Raw genomic sequence first — 19,762 nt, forward strand, 5'->3', positions numbered from 1 at the left:
GCAAAAGTAAGGTATCAAAAAGTGATAAATCAACCAAGTGTGAATTCAGTTCACGTATGTGGTATCACTATGTCTTACGTCAACTCATATCACGTACACCCTACGTGAACTCATTTCACGAACATGGTTCATGAACTGAGTTCACTTACGTTTCTGGGTTTTTGAAAATGGTTTTGTGTACGTGAACTGAGTTCACATACGTTTCTGGGTTTAGGGCAGCAAAGGTTTTCATCATCGTCAAAAATAAAAATTTGATTTTAAGGTTTTAGACATTGCATACGTAATCATAAACAGAAACAACTACAATAATGTACAAAAAAAAACAACAACAACAAAGGTTCATGCTTACTTGATTCACAACAAGTGATGATTGATTTATGATTGATGATGCTCACTTGATGATTGATGAATGATGAAGAAACTCAATATCAAAATCTTAGTAGAAGATGATCGATGAAGATGTTGAAGATGGTTGATGAAGATGTTGAAGATGGTTGGTGATGATTGAAGAAAATGAAAAAGATGTTGAATGAAAATGATGAAGATAGAATGAAGAGGAAAAAGATGGATTAGGTCAATGAAGAAGAAGAAGATTGAAATAAAGGGAATGACAATTTAAGAATTTAAGTTTTTTAAAAAATTTGAGGGGTGTGGATAGTAAAATAGGGGGTGTTGGTAGCAAAATGGAAAAATTTATGTGCTCCAATTGTTTTTCTTTTCTTTTTAATAAATTTTTAATTTAAAAATATAACTTGATTGGACCGGATCAGGGTCTGTTATCTACTGAGACTGTCGGTCCATCCGGTTCAGACCGGATTTTAAAACACTGGACCCAGTAATTTATCTCTTCTGCAACAATCTGAAGGTAGAAGAAGACAAGAACGCTTCTACACAAACTCACCCCCTCAGTCTCTCATATTGTAATTCCATAACAAATCAATGTCTACGCTAGAAATCGAAGCTCGAGAGTGAGTTTCATTTCCTAAAACCTATTTTTAACCCTATTAAATTTAATTCTAGCTTATATAGTTATTCTTCCGAAATCAAACGACATTGTTTTTGGCATTTTCAGTGTGATTAAAACTGTTCTTCAATTCTGCAAAGAAAATTCGTTGCATCAAACATTTCAGACACTGCAGAATGAGTGCCAAGTTTCTCTAAATACTGTTGACAGCATTGAAACATTTGTTGCTGATATTAATAGTGGAAGATGGGATGCAATTTTGCCTCAAGTTTCTCAACTTAAACTTCCAAGGAATAAATTGGAGGATTTGTATGAACAGGTAGTTTCCACCATGTCACTCATTTTTATCTAACTAACTATGCTCAAATTTATATTAGATTTTAGCTTACTAGACCTTATTCACATGAGAAAAGTTATTATAATAAGTTTATAGGTATTATAAGAAAATTTTACCTGGTCCACCTAACCTTGATAGGTGGTCCACTTTGAAACACTACTTAAAAGTCATTCAAATTCTAAAGATCGATGACACTCCTCAAAAAGTAAGAAGTATAAGTTAACGTGTTCTCCTTGTCTTTATAGCTAAGACGGTCATCTAATTGATGTCGGTTCAACCAGTTGAGTTTTGAGAATACATTGTTTTCTCCTTATTTATATCAAACAAACATATACTGAGTCATTGTCTCAGTCATAAAGACCAAGAGGATTGTTAATTTATATTTCCGAGGAGCATCATCAATTGTTGTTAAAATTTCGGGTGCCTATCAAGAATTGGTCTATGGTAGAAGACTTATGAAGGTGGTCCATCGTAGCATCTGCCAAATTATTTATGAACAATTTAAATGGCAAAATTGAGATGAAAAACCTACGATCAAATTTGGCTTAGCTTTCAACAAGTGTTTATGCTATAAACTATTTATACAACAAAAGATAAAATAAGTTAACTTGTTTTCATATAAGCTATAAGTTGATTTCATAAGGTATCTTGAAGAGCTTATGGAAATAAGCTTAAAACATCTTATGGACATGTCATAAGCTCTCCCAAACCCAAAGTCTTACAAGTGCTTATGCCAGAAGATAAGCTCGAATAAGCCAATCCAAACTGACCCTATAGCTTTCAAGAGCTTATTCACTTGAGAAAAAATGATTATAAGTTTAAGGTGTTAACATTTTTGTCCACATGTGTGGATAAAGGTTATTGAGCACATATAATCCCAAAACTTTTTAATGAATATGGCTGTGTCGGTCTGTTCATAAACTCTTACTTTATCGTCATAACACTAATAATATTAATTTGTTTCAGTTACTTTAGTATTGTTTTAAATAGAGTTGAATTTTTTCTTGGGTACATATAGATTAAATTTTTTATTGATATGGTTATGATGCAGATTGTATTAGAAATGATTGAACTTAGAGAACTGGATACTGCACGCTCTATTTTAAGGCAAACACAGGTGATGGGTGTCATGAAACAAGAGCAACCTGAAAGATATTTGCGTCTTGAGCATCTTCTAGTTAGAACGTATTTTGACCCAAATGAGGTCAGGAACCTTTTTCTAATGCTTCATATTTTACAATTTTAAGTTTTCCAAATCAAACAACTCCTTGCTTATTTCAGTTCTTGCTATTTTGTTTCTGTACTCTGCTAAAATTGTGTTATCATTTGGCATTGTATAAAATAATTACTTCATATGTGTATGCATTTATACTAGTACCAATTAAATTTACTTATTTTGGAAAAAGAAATTTTTGCTTCGACATGAGGTGGTCGTTGCTTCCTTGCTGTGCTTGTAATGCTTCAAGTATAAATGATTCTTTGGTGAAACCTTTTAATTCTCTATAGGAACTGGGTAATCAATGCATTAGAAATGACACCTTTGTGAATGTATTTTTTTAATTTGTTTAATGAGGTACTTCTCATGCTTCTGTTCTGTGGGTGGTTGTCAGGATTTGGAGTTAATTGGTTAATTTTTATTTTAGCGATTTATTCTTTTCGACGTCAATTAGAGCTAATATGGTTTAGATAAGGACAAGCAGAACGATACTCCGACAATTACTGCTTTCTTGTGTTTGTTCTTGAAAGTTTATTACCTGTACATCCGTTTACTTTAGAAATTAGACCACTTTTTCTTTAGATTTTTGGTGGCAATTGTGTTGAGTTTTGGTTGGGAAATCATTTGGGCTGTAAATGTTTCTTTTTTCGAGTTTTTCTGGCTTTTCCTTATCAACTTCATCTATCCTGATTGCATAACCTGTACAGCAGTTTTTTTTTATTATTCAAAGGGTTGTCATTATCGTAGATATTTGAGTGAACGAAAAACCAAGGGATTGTTTGGTTTGAGAAAATGATTTCTGTTTTTATTTCATCTTTTCACATTTTAATACAATTTACAAAACTGTCATATTGTTTGCACTTTGTTTCATGTACGAGCTTGAGATTTCAGCAACCTAAACTAATGCTACATGCTCCAATACCTTGTATCTATAAGGGTGTTTCTTTGTCCCCAAACTTGATTTGGAATATATTATGTCGGATTATCTTCGGCTGTGTTCATGGATGCTTCGGTGGAGTTGCTATCTTTATATGCATTGATTGGGCAGCCTTTTTCCATCCCTAGTTTCCTTTATTTTAGAGAGTATTAAGATGCAAATGAATTGGGGGTAATTTTCAATTTTATTTTAGAGAATTATAAGGTGTGTGTGTTCATAAACGACTGAGAGATGATTGGAAAGTCACACGGAAATCTTCATTTTGTTCCTCTTCCTCTCATTTAAAATATCTCAATTATGGATAATGTTTACATGAAATGAAAAATTTGCTCTTCTTTACCTTAGCCTCCTATGTCCTCCATCCAAACATTCCTTTGTCTGAGTTTATTCTTATGGACATCTCCTATATTCTTTATCCTTGCTTGCATGCAAAATTGCAAACGCATTATTAGGTGGAGTCACATGCACCATTAGTAGAAAATTATAAAGTATTTTGATATCTTTGTTTTAGTTTTAATAAAATTAATATTTTGTTTGAAAGAATTTTAATTTGTCTCACTTTCTCAAATTTATTTTAGTATGTACTATATTTAACTTTTATGGTGCGTAAATTATATCTCTGCTTTTGTAAATGCAAAGGAGTGTTAGTTACATAGAAACACCTGGCGGCCTTCCTGCTAAACCTCAAAATTTGACTTAATATTCTCGTGCGCTCTTTGAAAAATGGGAATTACAGATTATAGAACAAGTTATGAGTTTATTACTAGCCATGGACTAGGAATCAATATTTGTTAAACCTCTTATGTTTGGTTCAATGCACAAGGGTTTGTGACTTGTGTTCTATGTGATAGGCTTATCAAGATTCAACAAAAGACAAGCGACGTGCACAAATAGCCCAAGGTTTTTGTCTTTTCCTTTCTTGTACTTACTGCGCTCATTGTGATATGATACTAATTTAATGATTAAAGTAAATATCTCTTTCTCGATTGAAAATAAAGAAAATTTCTTTCTTCATTGCTTGAAATACTATTTGTCATTGAGGTTCTATTTTTTTGAATTTTTATTAAAATATTCTTTGTTTACTGAAAATGATTAGGCGAAAAACTCTTTCATTATTTCCTTCTAATTTTCCCAGTATTAACTTGCCATTGAAGATATAAGATTTATAGCAGTCAATGCTGGATAATGATGTGGAGCAGCTGACTGAAACCTATTGCCTATAGGACCATAGTGGTTCATGGAATTACTATAACAAAGTAGCAATCATAATTAAGCTAAGGCATAATGCATGACTAATAGGTCAATAGACTCAATACCAACAAGCATAAAACAAAACCGAAAGCGTTTTCTCTCTTTGGGATGTCGGCCACACAGATCAAGCATAGTATTGTCATATATTATGCCTAATGATAATCCTTCTGAATCCGTATCTTTCTTAATTTATTGGATTATAGCTTCTGTTTTTATCTTCTTTTATGTCTTAATAACGATTGGACTTTTCTCTTTTTTATTTACCCTTCTCAGCGAGGCATTTACTAGTCTTTTTCACATATGCCTAAACCACCATTAAGCGTTACCTCAATTTCCTCCTAATCCTATCTTGGCTTGTGTGTTCACTCATCTGTAGTAATAACCTGATCTCTACGTGTTGAAGTTGTGGGATTTTAGAGAAAAAGAGGAGAGAAAATAATAAAGGTTTAAATATTATTGATAATAGCTTAATACTGATTTGATTACAAAAGACTCAATACTAATCTCTATTTATAGAAAAACATATACTCAATCTTAAATAAGGAATAAATCATAATAATAATCAGAGATATTTTAAGATATCTCTATGATTATAAATTGATCCTAAGAAATATAATATAAAAGATATTATAAGATATTTTCTAATATTCTAACACTCCCCCTCAAGTTAAAGCTTTAGTAAGCTTTAGCTTGCTACAAGAAAACAATGTTTTACTCCACAAAATAATTAAAAAGATGGAGAGGCAACTCAGGGATGTATGTGAAGTCGGAGAGAATTGCTATAAATATAGCCTAGCCAGATAGGCTGATTGATCATTAGCCTGAGAGAAATTCATGGCAGGCAATTGAACAAAGCAAGCTCAGTTCTTCTAAAAAAACTGCATTTGGAAGTTTCAAACCGATAATAATGGAGACTCAAAATATTTAAACTTGAATCTGCTTCAAGGAAAGAGAGGCGTGCTTCAAGGAGAGAAAGGCAAGACCAGTGTATCTGGGACAAATTGCCAAAATAAAGTAAGTCATGAAAATAAAAGACACCGTCAAAATAACTATCAACGGAGGAAGAAGTCATCACTAATATGATTCATATGTGGAAAAAGGGACACCACCAGAATGATCGTCGGTGGGAATATAAGCCACTATTATAATCTATTAATAATAACTAAATTGCATGACAAACACCGAAGAAGAAGCAGCGCGACTCTAACGAAACGAAGCCATGATCAATCAACGAAATAAGAAAATGCGTCCAAAACAGGAGAGATAACGGTTGTTTGAACAATGACACATATTTTCGTTGATCAAAATTGGAGAGTTAGGACAAATCTGGAACCATCGAAGAGAGAATAATCGTGCACCAAGAAGAATCTCATCAATTGAATTGCAAATCTTCCAAACCTGTCAGCTAAGAGCCCTCTCATAAGGGCTGCAACAGCTGCCAGGCAAAGGCTGGAGAGTTTCATCCACCAAAAATCTGATCCCACAGTCCACTTCCCAAGGACACCACAATCTGTGGGACCACTATTCCCAGAATCAGAATCAGGACACCCATTCAATGCCTCCACAACATTAGCAGTATTGTCTGGATTTTCGAAATTGACAAAACCAAAACACTTTGATCTACCATCTGCATCTCTCATCAAAACAGCACTAATAATGGTGCCATATTCTCCAAATACCTTTCACAACTCATCCACTCAGATAGGTTTTTTCACATAAACATTATTAAATTGAACAAAACCATAACCATTAGACTAACCAGAACCATTTAACTTATCAATTACATTCTGAGCAGATTCTTCAATGTCAAATTGAACAACATAGTGCTTCAAATCTCCAAGCTCAGAGAAAAGTTCCCTTATTTCTTCATTGGTTACTCCACGGTCCAAGTTGGAAACATACAACTTTGTGTCGGCTTCTACTCCTTGAATTCCTGCACCTCTAAGGCTATCCTCAAACAACTCATTCTGCATAGCAAATCCAGGATCAATAACATAGACTATACCATCAATTCATCCTTTTTCTCCTCCTCCTTGGTAGCAGCAGCAGAGACAGTACCAGAATCAGCAGTTGGGGCAGCAACTGCAGCTACAGAAAACTTGCTTGGGTCCTTTAGGAACTCCTTGACCTTGTCAGCCTCAGGGAAAGAATATTCTGTTGCAACTGCGACAGCAAAAACATTCTTGTAGGCATTCACGAACATGTGAGGAGCAGAAGCAAGTGTTAGGTATGAGATGGCCAACGAAAGTGAAGTCACCACTGAGACACCAATAGCAAACTTCTCAATGAGAGCATCCTCAGTGAGATCAAGAACCTCAGGGGTAAATACTGAACCATTATCATAAACGGAAAGCACCACAAGACCATATGAAAAGGGCCTTATGCCTAGCTTGGCAAGCAATGCAGCTTCTGATGAACCAACCTTGTCTCCCTTCTTGATGAGTTCAACAAGGGTAATGATTTCAGCATTACCCTTGTTAATCTTGTGGATGAAGAACAAAGAAGTAATTGGATAGAGAAAAATTGGAGAGATGGAGCGGTGTGTGTTTCTGGGGGCAAAAGTTAACTAGTCGAAAATTAGGGTTTTGATGTGTTAAAAAAAGTTTTTTTAGGGTTTCGGCCAGAGCTTATGTGTTTAAATAGACTAAGGATATACCCGTCGGTGATCGATACAGATAAGGGATACGGCAGAGATTTTTTTTTTTATTGCGGTAAACAGTACCGCGCGATGAACAGTGTTGTGACTGATCTGCTGAAAAATAAACGAAAAGCTACAAAGAAGGGGTAAACCGGAATTGGGACACGGTTTACCGAAAAAATCTCACTGAATATTGGAATGTTAGAAAAGATAAACTATAATTATATTCCCTAATTGTTGGGAACTCGGCAGCGGAATAGAGGCGGAATTGTTCAAGGAGGATCAAAATAGGCTCTAGATACCATGTTGAAGTTGTGGGATTTTAGAGAAAAAGAGGAGAGAAAATAATAAAGGTTTAAATATTATTGATAATAGCTTAATGCTGATTTGATTACAAAAGACCCAATACTAATCTCTATTTATAGAAAAACATAGACTCAATCCAAAATAAGGAATAAATCATAATAATAATGAGAGATATTTTAAGATGTCTCTATGATTATAAATTGATCCTAAAAAATAATTTAAGATACTCTAATATAATATAAAAGATATTATAAGATATTTTCTAATATTCTAACACTACGACGTTGAGTTTATTTCTTGATTGCTTTTTACTCCATTCATCCTATACCACATCACAGCTCTTACAGATGTGTGATAAAAATTTCGGTTATATATGCTTTTAGTCGTTGTACTATTTTTGTTTAGTACAGGGACCAAAAACCTATATAAAATTTATGGGGACCAGAACATTTTCTATTTTATAGAGGCTAAAAATATGTCAAAATTTCTTGTTTATGCTGGAGTGGTACTTTTTATCATAAATTGGACCGAGAGAATTTATCTATTTCATCCACTTCTGTTAAACCCTTTTTATGTGTCTCTCTATTTCTCAGTCGTTTTGTATGATGGCCATAAGATACTTATATTGTTGGACTTCTTTGACATGTTCTCCAATTCACGTTATTGAACAATCAAACGTCTGTGTTTGGATTTTCAGCTCTTGCAGAAGAAGTGACTGTAGTACCACCTTCGCGATTAATGGCTTTAATTGGCCAGGCTTTGAAGTGGCAGCAGCATCAAGGTAACCTGGTAATACTATTTGTCGTTGATTTTTTTTTATTCTTTTGGCTCAAGTACCTAAGCGATGTGGACCATTGTTCATATTGGCAACATATAGATGTCTAAGAATGAATTCAATTTTTAAATTCAGTTCTAGAGATGCATCTTTCATTTCTCTAATGATAAGTAAGCAGAGAAGAAATTTGTTTTTAATGTTTTGACATGGCTAAATTTGCCATGCTTGGAAATGATAAAATGCTTGGTTGCCACCTATGACGGACCGATGCACGATTTTCCACCCTGTATTCGTATTAGATATGTATTTGATATGGATACGTGTCAGAGTACACCATTGGATGCCGTTTGTATGCCATTGATACGCTGTAAAATGTTCTGTAGATAGACATGCTGTGACTTTTGACCTTACTTTGTGACTATTCGCTCTATTTGCTTTGAAAATTGAAACTTCCCACTTAATTGCAATTTAGTTCACTCTTAACTTCACTTCACTTTACTTACCCTATGTCCTTACATCCCTACTGAAGGATTAGCATAGTTTTACTTACCACCCACCATCATTTCTTTATCAAGCCAGGCTTCATGTGAAGGGTGTGTCAGATATTGAAAATCATTGTATGCCTTCATTTAACCATTTACACTTATAGAATATTTAATTCTGAACAATATTAATAGTTTTCTCAGGAATTTTTTAAAATTACAGTAATTCAATTAATCAAATTTTTTGTAAATCAAAATGGTCTGAGCCACAGCCACAAAATGAAGAAGTTGTTTCTTTGATGTGCCTGGTGGAAATATGTAGAGTGTGGTATTTCTTGGGTGAGCAAGAAAATTTTATTTAGATTGTAGGTGTAATGTGTAGAGTTTAGATTTTTATATGACAATAATTTGCAGTCTTTATTTTATATATTTATTAATGTCTTTAAATTATTTACTTTTTTTATGTTATTCTTTTAATTTAACAAATGCAGTATCGCTGTATCGTGTCTGTACATCATATGTTACTTAGCCGATAATTTTGTCTTGATGGGGATGCTTTCCTTTGGGATCTTGCAGGTTTACTTCCTCCAGGAACGCAGTTTGATTTGTTTCGTGGAACAGCTGCTATGAAACAAGATGTGGATGACATGTATCCAACAACTCTTTCTCACACTATAAAGGTATGCTTTTTATATCCTTCAAGGCATTGTTATTTGTTACACTTTAGTGGATAAGGACATGTGAGCAACACTTGAAGAGACAACAACAACAACAAATGTGCCGAGCCAAGTATAGTTCTGCATTGACTTTTTATTGGAAGAATGAACTGTCTGCCATCAAATTATTTATTGCTTTCCTTATAGTTCTGTTTTTCTTTGCGATGTCGAATCTTACTTTAAAGTTGATTCCCTATTATTTTATGGTATTCTATTATGTGATTCTATTGCTTCAATGGAACATGTTTTTTTCATTTATCTATTTCCGCTCTTCTTAATTTATTGATTATTGGCTTAGGCAGAATGGGATATGGGGGTTCTGAAAGGGGTGTGGTTAGGGTTTTAACAGAGGTTCTGTATCTGCATGGGTGTTATGGTATCTCGTTTGCATTTCACATGACTAAGAAAAATGATATTTCTTTGAGTATTTTGTTTGCTACAAGTCTTCGAAATTGTTTTTGGCAGCATGTTGTCTAGCATTAATGTGTATAACTAGGTTGTTTGTAGCTTTACTGTTATGATTGGGCGTTGGCTTATTTTTGTTATATTTCTCAGTTTTACTTGTTCTGTTATTTTGTAATTAGATTATTAGAAAACAGATGGCTGGCTTTATCTCTTTAGGTGGCTGTGCATCTTTTCTTTTAGTTTATTTTTTTCGGGATGGTCAAAGAGTTCGAGAAAATTATGAGAATGAGATATGACCTTTAGTCTTGTGACGAGGAAGAAGGACGGTTATTTGGTTCAATGGATTTTATATTATAAGCTTTGGAGGGCTTTGGTTTTTGTTCCTGTTTATGGTGTCAGAAGGATACTATGCAAATTGGGACATGGATTTAACATGATTGTATGGACATTGAAAGTCGATGGCTTGCAGTGATCATAGTAGATTATCTCTGCAACCATCCTTTGAGCCACAACCTGGTTTTTTGTCACTGAACTGGTAGTATTTTTGTGATCTGGATTGCATTGCTATGTGATATGAATGTGACTCATCATACTCGGTCATTAGTTATCAATTGAACAATCAAGTTAATTTGACTTATTTATGTTACCTTCTAGAGGTTGTCTTATTCTATTCCTTCATATTTCTCTACTATTCTTTTCTATAAAATTTGTTATTCATCATTAGTTACCCTTTTAAGTTGAAGAATCCATAGCCTAACCCTTTTCTCGTGTCTGCCTGTGTGGTTCTAGTTTGGGGCAAAAAGTCATGCAGAATGTGCTCGATTTTCACCAGATGGGCAATTTCTTGTATCATGTTCGGTTGATGGGTTTATTGAGGTATGCATAGTTGGATTCAAAACTTTCATTGTCGGCTGCTTTTTTGGCTCATTTGTGGACATATTTCTAGGTCTGGGATTACATAAGTGGAAAACTGAAGAAAGATCTCCAGTACCAGGCAGATGTGAGTTCGTTTTTATTTAAACTGTTTATATATAAATATAATGCCTTGTGTGTGATGATGAACTTCTGGGGAAAGTTTTCTTCGCTTGTTGGTGTTCAAAACACTTAGTTTTTCTCAGCATCTTTACTTTTATAGGTGCATTCAAAGCTATTAAAAAGGAACTTCATGCTATCAGAATTTAGTTTATCTTTTGCTGTAACATTAAGTATGATTTGTGGTTTGCATGTTATATATAAGAATAAGAATCTATATGCTGATTACATCTTTTACTTGTGAGATAATCTCTTCTTTAATGATGTGAAGTCATGCTCTCAAGATCTGTCTTGTATTTTTTGTCAAAGAGATTTAAAAATATCAAAGTGAATATGGTTTCCACTGGGAGGGAGAAAGCTAGTTGCTCATTTGTTTATCTTTTCTTTTATAAAGGGAAGTTTCTTAAAATTTACCACAAGTATTGTCATTTTTTCTGTAGACATTTTTTGATTGTATGAACTTGCAGGAAGTATTCATGATGCATGATGATGCTGTGCTCTGTGTAGATTTTAGCAGGGATTCAGAGATGATTGCGTCTGGGTCACAAGACGGAAAGATTAAAGTGAGTTTTATATATATATGCATTTAAGGCATTAAGAGCCAGCCTTTTTAAGAATCTTATATTTATGGTTGTTCATCTTTTTATCTTTCCAAAGCTTGCACATATGATCATTCAGTATCCTGTGAAATTGAACTTAGCTTTAAAAATAGCACTTGGTTAGTGAATTTGATTTTGTACACCAGTAAAGCATGGTGGAGTTATAAATAGTGGCAAATTGTATCACACTAGTAGTGGTGTGTGGCGGAGTGGCCTATGGCTACTCTGAGTTCTCTGTTGCATTGGTTTTTGCTTTTTGTAGATTGCTGCTGAGATTTTGGCCTTCTGTGGACGAAATTTTGAAGCAGCAGCAACCCTCAACAGGGCCAAAATCCCTGTTTTGACCACCTTTTTTTTTGTCATTTCGTACTCATTTTTAGGGAGATTTTTGCTATTTTCACCCATTGTATTGGAGGCTTTTTTAGTTAGAATCCCTTCACCAACACCATGAAAAAAATATCCAGTAACGTCACCTTCTATTTGCACTGCAGTGTTTTCGACTATGTCCCTGCAGCCCAAGTGTTTTTTCTGACTATATCCCTTTTTTGGCAGTACCATTTTGGTTCTCTGGTTTTTCCTACATGTCCTTCGCTTCGCACTGCATAGTCATTCCTAGCTTTCACATAGCTATGCATTTTTCTGATTAGTGAGAATGTGCTTGTCTTCCTTTTTTCATAATGCTCCTTAATTTTTGTTGTTATTGACTTATTAAATTGCCTTAGATTGAAGGAAATTTGTGTGTCTAGAGTCTAGACTATATTTTCTTTAATGATTAGTATATCTTTAATTTTGGGTGTTTTTTTTTCCGCTTCATACAGTATGCCACTTGTACATAACTATTCCAGTTTATAAAATGATGAAATATATCTGTAAACCGATAACTAATGGGATGAATAGTCACGTGTTTCGCACACATATCAGTATTGGTACATATATGATCCGATACTTACCTACTCACCGCATCCATTTCAAAACATATACTCGTAATTCAGTTTACATAAAACTTGTGTTCTATTCTTATGAGAAAAAACTTGAGGTTTCATTGCTTTTGTACTTAACTCCTCTAAATTGTCAATAGAACAAATATTTCTTCGCCAATACTATTATGGTATGGCATTTTTAATTGTCATGGATGCAAAGCTTTTGCTAGAGTGGAAATGATTTCTGCATGATTGCTTCTTGCTTTGTTATTTTTTTATTTTATGATGTTTAAATTTTGTAGCTTTTACTTGAACTTTATATAACTGGATCGTTTTATTGAAAGCTAGATATCAAATGCCCTATGCATCAATGCATAGTAATGTAATGTTCGTGATCTTTAAGTAATATTTATAATTTTCTCTGTTGATTGAGCGGCATTTCTTGTCAATGTTGCATTTGTTTTTGTTTTTACCTGAAACTGTTGATGTGTAAAACTTTAAACGGTATGATTCACTTCTCATTTTAGGTGTGGCGTATTAGGACTGGTCAATGCTTGCGGCGTCTTGAGCGTGCTCATTCCCAAGGTGTCACAAGTCTTTCCTTCTCTCGTGATGGAAGCCAGTTATTAAGTACTTCATTTGACAGTACTGCAAGGTTTTGTTAAGTTAATTTTACATATTTTATGTTTTTGCTCGAGATAACCATTTGACGGGCCTTGATCCTTCTCCCAAAACTTCAAATTTCTACTGAAAAAAGTTGTGTAACATGTTAACATGCACTCATGCAGTAATAGTTGAGCGAGTAAGCTAGTTCGTTAATTATAGTTGGTGGCATGACAAGAATCCAACATGCAATGTTTTTATTAATTATTGATGGGAGTAGTTGCTCCAAAGTAGCAAACACTATTGAAGAAAGTAAAAGACAAAATACTTTTATATTTTATTATTACAGCCCTAAGCTGTTTATATAGGAAAAGAAATTACAATAGTAAAACTGAGTAATAATGACAGAATAAAAATAAACATAATAATATAAATAAAAGAGAATAAAATCTAATTTCTCTCGATTCTTCAACACCCCTCCTCAAGTTGGTGCATAGATATCTGTCATGCCCAAGTTGGCTATAAGTCGCTCAAAATTGGGTCTTGCAAAACTTTTTGTCAAGATATCAGCAGTTTGCTGATTGGAAGTCACAAATGGCAGACATATAACTCCAGCATCAATTTTTTCTTTTGTGAAATGGCAGTCAATCTCAATATGCTTGGTTCTATCATGTTGTACAGGGTTGTAAGCTATACTTATTGTTGTTTTGCTATCATAGAACAATTTTAAGGGTGAGTCAACTTTCATTTTCATTTCGTCCAAGAGTTTACGAATCCATAAAAGTTCACAAATTCCTTGAGCCATTGCTCTGAATTCAGCTTCTGCACTGCTTCGAGCAACAACCCCTTGTTTCTTACTTCTCCAAGTAACTAAATTTCCCCAAACATAGGCACAATAACCAGTGGTGGATTTTCTATCAGTAATTGATCCTGCCCAATCAGCATCTGTAAATATAGAGACTTCTCTGTCATTAGTTTTCTTGAAGCACAAACCCTTTCCAGGATTGGATTTCAAGTACCTTAAGATTCGATAAACTGCCTCCAAGTGTTCTTCATAGGGAGAATGCATGAATTGACTTACAACACTCACAGAGAAAGCAATGTCAGGTCTAGTGTGGGCTAGATAAATAAGTTTGCCGACTAACCTCTGATATCTTCCAATCTCAACAGGAACACTGCCTTTCTCCCAAAGTTTAGCATTTAATTCCATAAGAGTATCTGCTGGTCTACACCCACTCATCCCAGTTTCTTCCAAGAGATCTAGGATGTATTTTCTTTGAGAAACAACAATTCCCTTCTTTGAGCGAGCAACTTCCATACCAAGAAAATATTTAAGCGTGCCTAAATCTTTGATCTCAAATTCTTTAGTCAAATTTTTCTTCAATCTTTCCATCTCAACAATGTCATCTCCTGTGAGAATAATATCATCTACATATACAATTAAAATTGAAATTTTACCAACATTAGAGAACTTCATGAACAAAGTATAGTCTGATTGTCCCTGCATATATCCTTGCCTTTTGACCGACTGAGTGAATTTTTCAAACCAAGCCCTTGGAGATTGCTTGAGACCATAAAGGGATTTTTGAAGTTTGCACACATTTGAACCAAATTTATCTTCAAAGCCAGGTGGGCTATCCATGTATACTTCCTCCTCCAAATCACCATTCAGAAAAGCATTCTTTACATCAAGTTGGTTAAGAGACCAATCTAAATTCACTGCCAAGGACAAGAGAACTCTAATAGTGTTTAATTTGGCAACGGGAGCAAAAGTCTCTGAGTAATCAATGCCATATGTCTGAGTAAACCCTTTAGCAACCAAGCGTGCCTTGTATCTTTCAACTGTGTTATCAGAATTATATTTCACAGTAAATACCCATTTACAGCCAACAGTATTCTTTCCTGTAGGTAATGTCATGACTCTCCAAGTTTGATTCTTCTCAAGAGCTCTCATCTCCTCAAGAACAGCTTCTTTCCACTTTGGAATTTTTAGAGCCTCCTGTATATTTTTTGGAATTTCTACAGTAGACAACTTAGAGGTAAATGCAGCAAATGAAGAAGACAATTTTGAGTATGACACATAATTAGACAAAGGATATTTAGTGCATGATCTAATAGGTTTTCTAATTGCAATAGGAAGGTCTAAATCAGGATACTCGACATGACTCTTAAGAATAGAAGAAGACTTACATGTATCAAGATGATGTGTTGGATTATCTATTGGTTCAGAATCTTGGAAGGGTCGGAGAATGGGTCCTTCATTTCTCTGTTTATGGTTTCTTCTTTCAAAGACATTTCCCTTCCAAGTAGGGTCAATTGTAGTAAACCTGCTTTGTGTCTCTTTATCTGAGTCATTATGTTGTGGCATTTCAGGTGGTCCTTTATTATTATTGAGATCAAGAATTTGATCATTGTGATTTTCATTTGAAATTGTCGCCCCCGAATCTGTCGAAACCTCATTCATAAGTGGATTGAGTTTCAATATGGATTCTTGGGCATTTTCTTTTGGTGCATCAATATAAGTCTCAGAATTTTGTGACAACACTATATCACTTAAAGTAATGATGTTTTCAAAAGTAAAAGATGAATCTTCCTTAAAATTTCCCCCCTGAAGATGAATGTCACTAAAAAATGGTTGATTTTCAACAAAAGTAACATCCATGGTTACAAAAATTCTTTTTGATTTTGGTTCAAAACACCGATACCCCTTCTGAGTTGGAGAGTAACCGGTAAACACACATTTTATTGCTCGTGGATCGAGTTTGTCAAGGTGTTTATGTTCATGAACAAAAGCAGTGCAACCAAAAACTTTTAGTGGCAAATCAGCAGAGACACTAGTCAAAGGAAAATAATTTCGAAAAACATCAAGAGGTGTATGAAAATCTAAAACTTTAGATGGCATTCGATTGATTAAATATGATGCAGTTAAAACAGCTTCACCCCACAAATATTTTGGAACCTTATTTGCAAATAGTAAAGCTCTAGCAACCTCAAGAAGATGCCTATTCTTTCTCTCTGCAATTCCATTTTGTTGGGGTGTATTAACACAAGAACTTTGATGAACAACCCCATTTGCAAGAAAAAAATCGGACAAAAGTATATTAAAATATTCTTTACCATTGTCACTTCTGAAGACTTGAATATTTGTTTGGTATTGAGTGTGCACCATTTTAAAGAAATTTTTGACAACCTGTCCAACTTCCGATTTTTCTTTCAATAAATAAACCCAACAAATTCTAGTATGATCATCAATAAAAGTTATAAACCATTTTTTATTAGAAAATGTGTTTATTCTATTAGGACCCCAAACATCACTATGAATAACTGCAAACGGTTTTGATTGTTTATATGGTTGTGCAGAAAAAGAAGAACGGTGATGTTTAGCAAATTCACAAGTTTCACAATGAAATAAAGATGGATCCTTCTTAGAAAATAATTTAGGAAACAAATGTTTCAAATACGGAAAACTAGGATGTCCTAACCGTAAATGCCATAACATAATATCATCATTATTAGAAGAAACAAAAATAGATTCAAAGCAGGTACTTGTTTTTTGTTGGTCTTTGAAGTCGAGTCCATTGTCAAGATAATAGAGTCCTCCACTCTCCTTAGCATTGCCAATCATCTTCCCCGTGCTCAAATCCTTAAAAGTGCAATGAGAATGAAAGAAGTTAGCTTGACAATTTATATCCTTTGTTAATTTAGTAATGGATAATAGATTACATGATAAATTAGGAACATGTAAGACATCTTTTAAGGTTAACTTAGGTGACAGAATAACAGAACCTTTCCCTGCAATGGCTGAAAGAGAGCCATCTGCAATTTTAATTTTGTGGTTACCTGCACAAGGGCTATAAGAAGAAAATAGACTCGACTCCCCAGTCATATGATCAGTAGCACCAGAATCAATAATCCAAGTATGGCTGGGAGTGACACTAAGTAGAGCAGTATTTGGAAAATTACCTCTCTGAGCTATAGAGCAAGAAGAAGTTTGAGACTCAAGAAGTTTGTACAATTGATCTAACTGTTCCTTGGTGAAAGGAGATGGGCTTGAAGGAGACTGCTTCTCTTGATCAGATGTACCAGCTTGGAGCGCATGACCTTCGTTTCTTTCTTTTTTCTTCCAATTTAGAGGTTTTCCATGGAGCTTCCAACATGTATCACGTGTGTGCCCTGGACGTTTGCAATGTTCGCACCATGGTTTCTTGCCAGCGCTCTTCCCGTCTTCATTTTAGAGCGGCTGTAAATTTATGTTTTAACCTTACAAATTTAATCAAATCTTTAGCAACTGCTTAGTGCAATGGTTCTTTATGTAATATAGAATCCATGGCCTCAAATCTGGAAAGATGTTGAAAGAGTTTCGTGGCCATACATCTTATGTGAACGATGCAACTTTCACCAACGATGGGAGTCGTGTTATTACTGCATCCAGTGATTGTACAGTCAAGGTAAGGTACTTGACCATATACAAGTAGCTAGCATCTTTTTTTTCACTTATGTGCGCAAGACATGTAATTTTTCTCCTTACTGCAGGTCTGGGATTTGAAGACTACAGACTGCATACAGACATTTAAGCCACCTCCTCCTTTAAGGGTGTGTCTTTAAAAAAAATGTTTTATTTTTTCGTTCAGTTTTGTGATATCATTTCCCCATATTTTGTTTGCCTAATTACTGGTTCCTTTGGACTGCTAGGGTGGAGATGCTTCTGTTAACTCTGTTTACATTTTCCCCAAGAATACTGATCACATTGTTGTTTGTAACAAAACCTCATCAATATACATCATGACACTTCAAGGACAGGTAAACATCAAAGAGTTGATGACTGGAAGTCATTTTATATATACGTAGTTCTACAGTGTCTCTAGATCAGTGTTAAGGCTGTTTGCATTGCTTTTATTTAAAGTTTAATGAATAATGAATGTTCTGATATCTGACAAGGATATGTATACCTAAGTCTGCCTATTCATGCTGGTTTAATGTGGATATTTACTTTGAGACAACCTCGCAGGTTGGATAACCTTATGCTATACTCGCTTTTCTTTCTTTTCACTAGTTTTAATGAGAATTTCCAAGGATGTATAATTCTTGAAAAATGTTATGGTACCATAATGCCATTGGCTAGGAGGGCCCTTAATTGTGTATCTTACCACAAATATGTTTCTGTATTTTGAGGATAATAAGTTATTGTATAACTTCTGTTTGAGATTAAAAGATACTTGCTTTATGTGCTATTAAATTTTTGTTTATAGGTACCTCTTCATTCCAGATTACGGTACTAAATTTGTAAAATATTAAGGTCTCTAGGTTTTGGAGAATCAAGTTTGTTGCATTAAATAACGGTTTGGTTTGATCTGCAAACGTACAACAGACTTAATGTTTATGCTTGGACCTAGTTTGATAAGCCCAAGGATCAATCACTTGTTCAACATCTGTTTGATGCACTTTACAATTAGATGACATTGTAAATTTTGCCTGTTCCGGTCCTTTTTTTATACAAATGAAATTCATTTTTCTTTAAATTTTGTATGTAAAATAAAGGTAAAAGTGTGCATCTGTTTGACGACGTAATTTAAAACTTTATAGGTTTATTGATTTAATTGAAGTTACTATTAAATTACTGTTTTTCCTAAATCTATTTTTTGAAGATGATCAATCTCAACATTTTTCAAAATTGTTTTTAAAATTGCCATTGTAATTACGACTAATGTACATAGTGTTGTGTCACTCTAAGAGGGACTAAACTTTGTTTTTAAAGTGTTTCTTTTCTTTATATATTTACAGTATAGTGTGTGGCAAATTATACCATTGTCATGGAAATTGTAAAGTATTGTATCTACTGTCTTAATTACGGATCTAGTTTTATACTTTCATCTGAAGATCAAAATTGGGTACATTTTTTGTTCTTTCTTTTAGCAGTGTGTGCTATTATTCATATGGAAAAGGATAGGGGCAATTCTTTAAGAAATTTCAATAAGACTGTTATCTAGTGGTGTTTAGATAAGTGTATGTCTAAGGTATAATTGGAGGTATCATCACTATCTGAGCCTTTTTTTTCTCTCATTCAATTGGTGTAGGTTGTAAAGAGTTTCTCATCTGGTAAAAGAGAGGGCGGAGATTTTGTTGCAGCCTGTGTTTCACCTAAGGGGGAATGGATTTACTGTGTTGGTGAAGACAGGTATCCTAATTTAATGTGCAACTTGAAACTGTTCTTTCATGCAATCCGGTAGTCAAAGATGTTAAGTGCATTGTAAAAACTGTCTTATTACAGACTGTACAACAACAATAACCAAGTCTTTTCCTACTAGTCAGGTTTGGTTACGTGGATAAAATTCTTTCATTATTCAAGTCTAATAATGGATTATTTGAATATGAGCCGTTCTGAATAGTTTATTAAAATTTACAACTTGTATGATCTTTGCATCCACCGTACTTAAATCCTATGGTTGAGATATCTCTATTATTCTCTATGGACCAAATGCTTAAACTGTGGTAGAACTTGTAGTATGATTTATTCTCCTCGATTTTCACCTTTAATTTAAGGTAAAATTATTGTTCCTCCTGCTAAATCCAAACTTGCATTG

General features: G+C 34.2%; 1 protein-coding gene across 2 annotated transcripts; it reads left to right on the forward strand.

Moving 5' to 3' along the window:
* Positions 1–811: 811 nt before the first annotated feature.
* Positions 812–19,748, forward strand: LOC101508451 (suppressor of mec-8 and unc-52 protein homolog 1-like). 2 transcript variants are annotated; one of them, XM_004516929.4, is made up of 14 exons: positions 812–968; positions 1,073–1,283; positions 2,353–2,505; positions 4,306–4,354; positions 8,347–8,430; positions 9,483–9,586; positions 10,817–10,903; positions 10,974–11,027; positions 11,527–11,622; positions 13,106–13,233; positions 17,503–17,629; positions 17,715–17,774; positions 17,874–17,981; positions 19,256–19,748. In XM_004516929.4, the coding sequence occupies exons 1-14, from the start codon at positions 940–942 to the stop codon at positions 19,406–19,408; spliced, it is 1,443 nt and encodes a 480-aa protein (XP_004516986.1). In that variant the 5' UTR covers positions 812–939; the 3' UTR covers positions 19,409–19,748. The 2 variants fall into 2 exon arrangements, with proteins under 2 accessions (XP_004516986.1, XP_073220867.1); XM_073364766.1 differs by lacking the exon at positions 19,256–19,748 and having other exon boundaries at positions 17,503–17,634.
* Positions 19,749–19,762: the final 14 nt, after the last annotated feature.

The sequence above is a fragment of the Cicer arietinum genome, unplaced genomic scaffold (genome assembly GCF_000331145.2).
Source record: "Cicer arietinum cultivar CDC Frontier isolate Library 1 unplaced genomic scaffold, Cicar.CDCFrontier_v2.0 Ca_scaffold_5826_v2.0, whole genome shotgun sequence".
In the NCBI taxonomy this organism is placed as follows: domain Eukaryota; kingdom Viridiplantae; phylum Streptophyta; class Magnoliopsida; order Fabales; family Fabaceae; genus Cicer; species Cicer arietinum.

Bases quoted from the DNA above. Each gene is read 5' to 3' on its own strand.
- LOC101508451 (XM_004516929.4), top strand. From the start codon at position 940: ATGTCTACGCTAGAAATCGAAGCTCGAGA. The intron at 969-1,072 runs GTGAGTTTCATT...TGGCATTTTCAG, and splicing joins CTAGAAATCGAAGCTCGAGA to TGTGATTAAAACTGTTCTTC. The intron at 1,284-2,352 runs GTAGTTTCCACC...GTTATGATGCAG, and splicing joins TGGAGGATTTGTATGAACAG to ATTGTATTAGAAATGATTGA.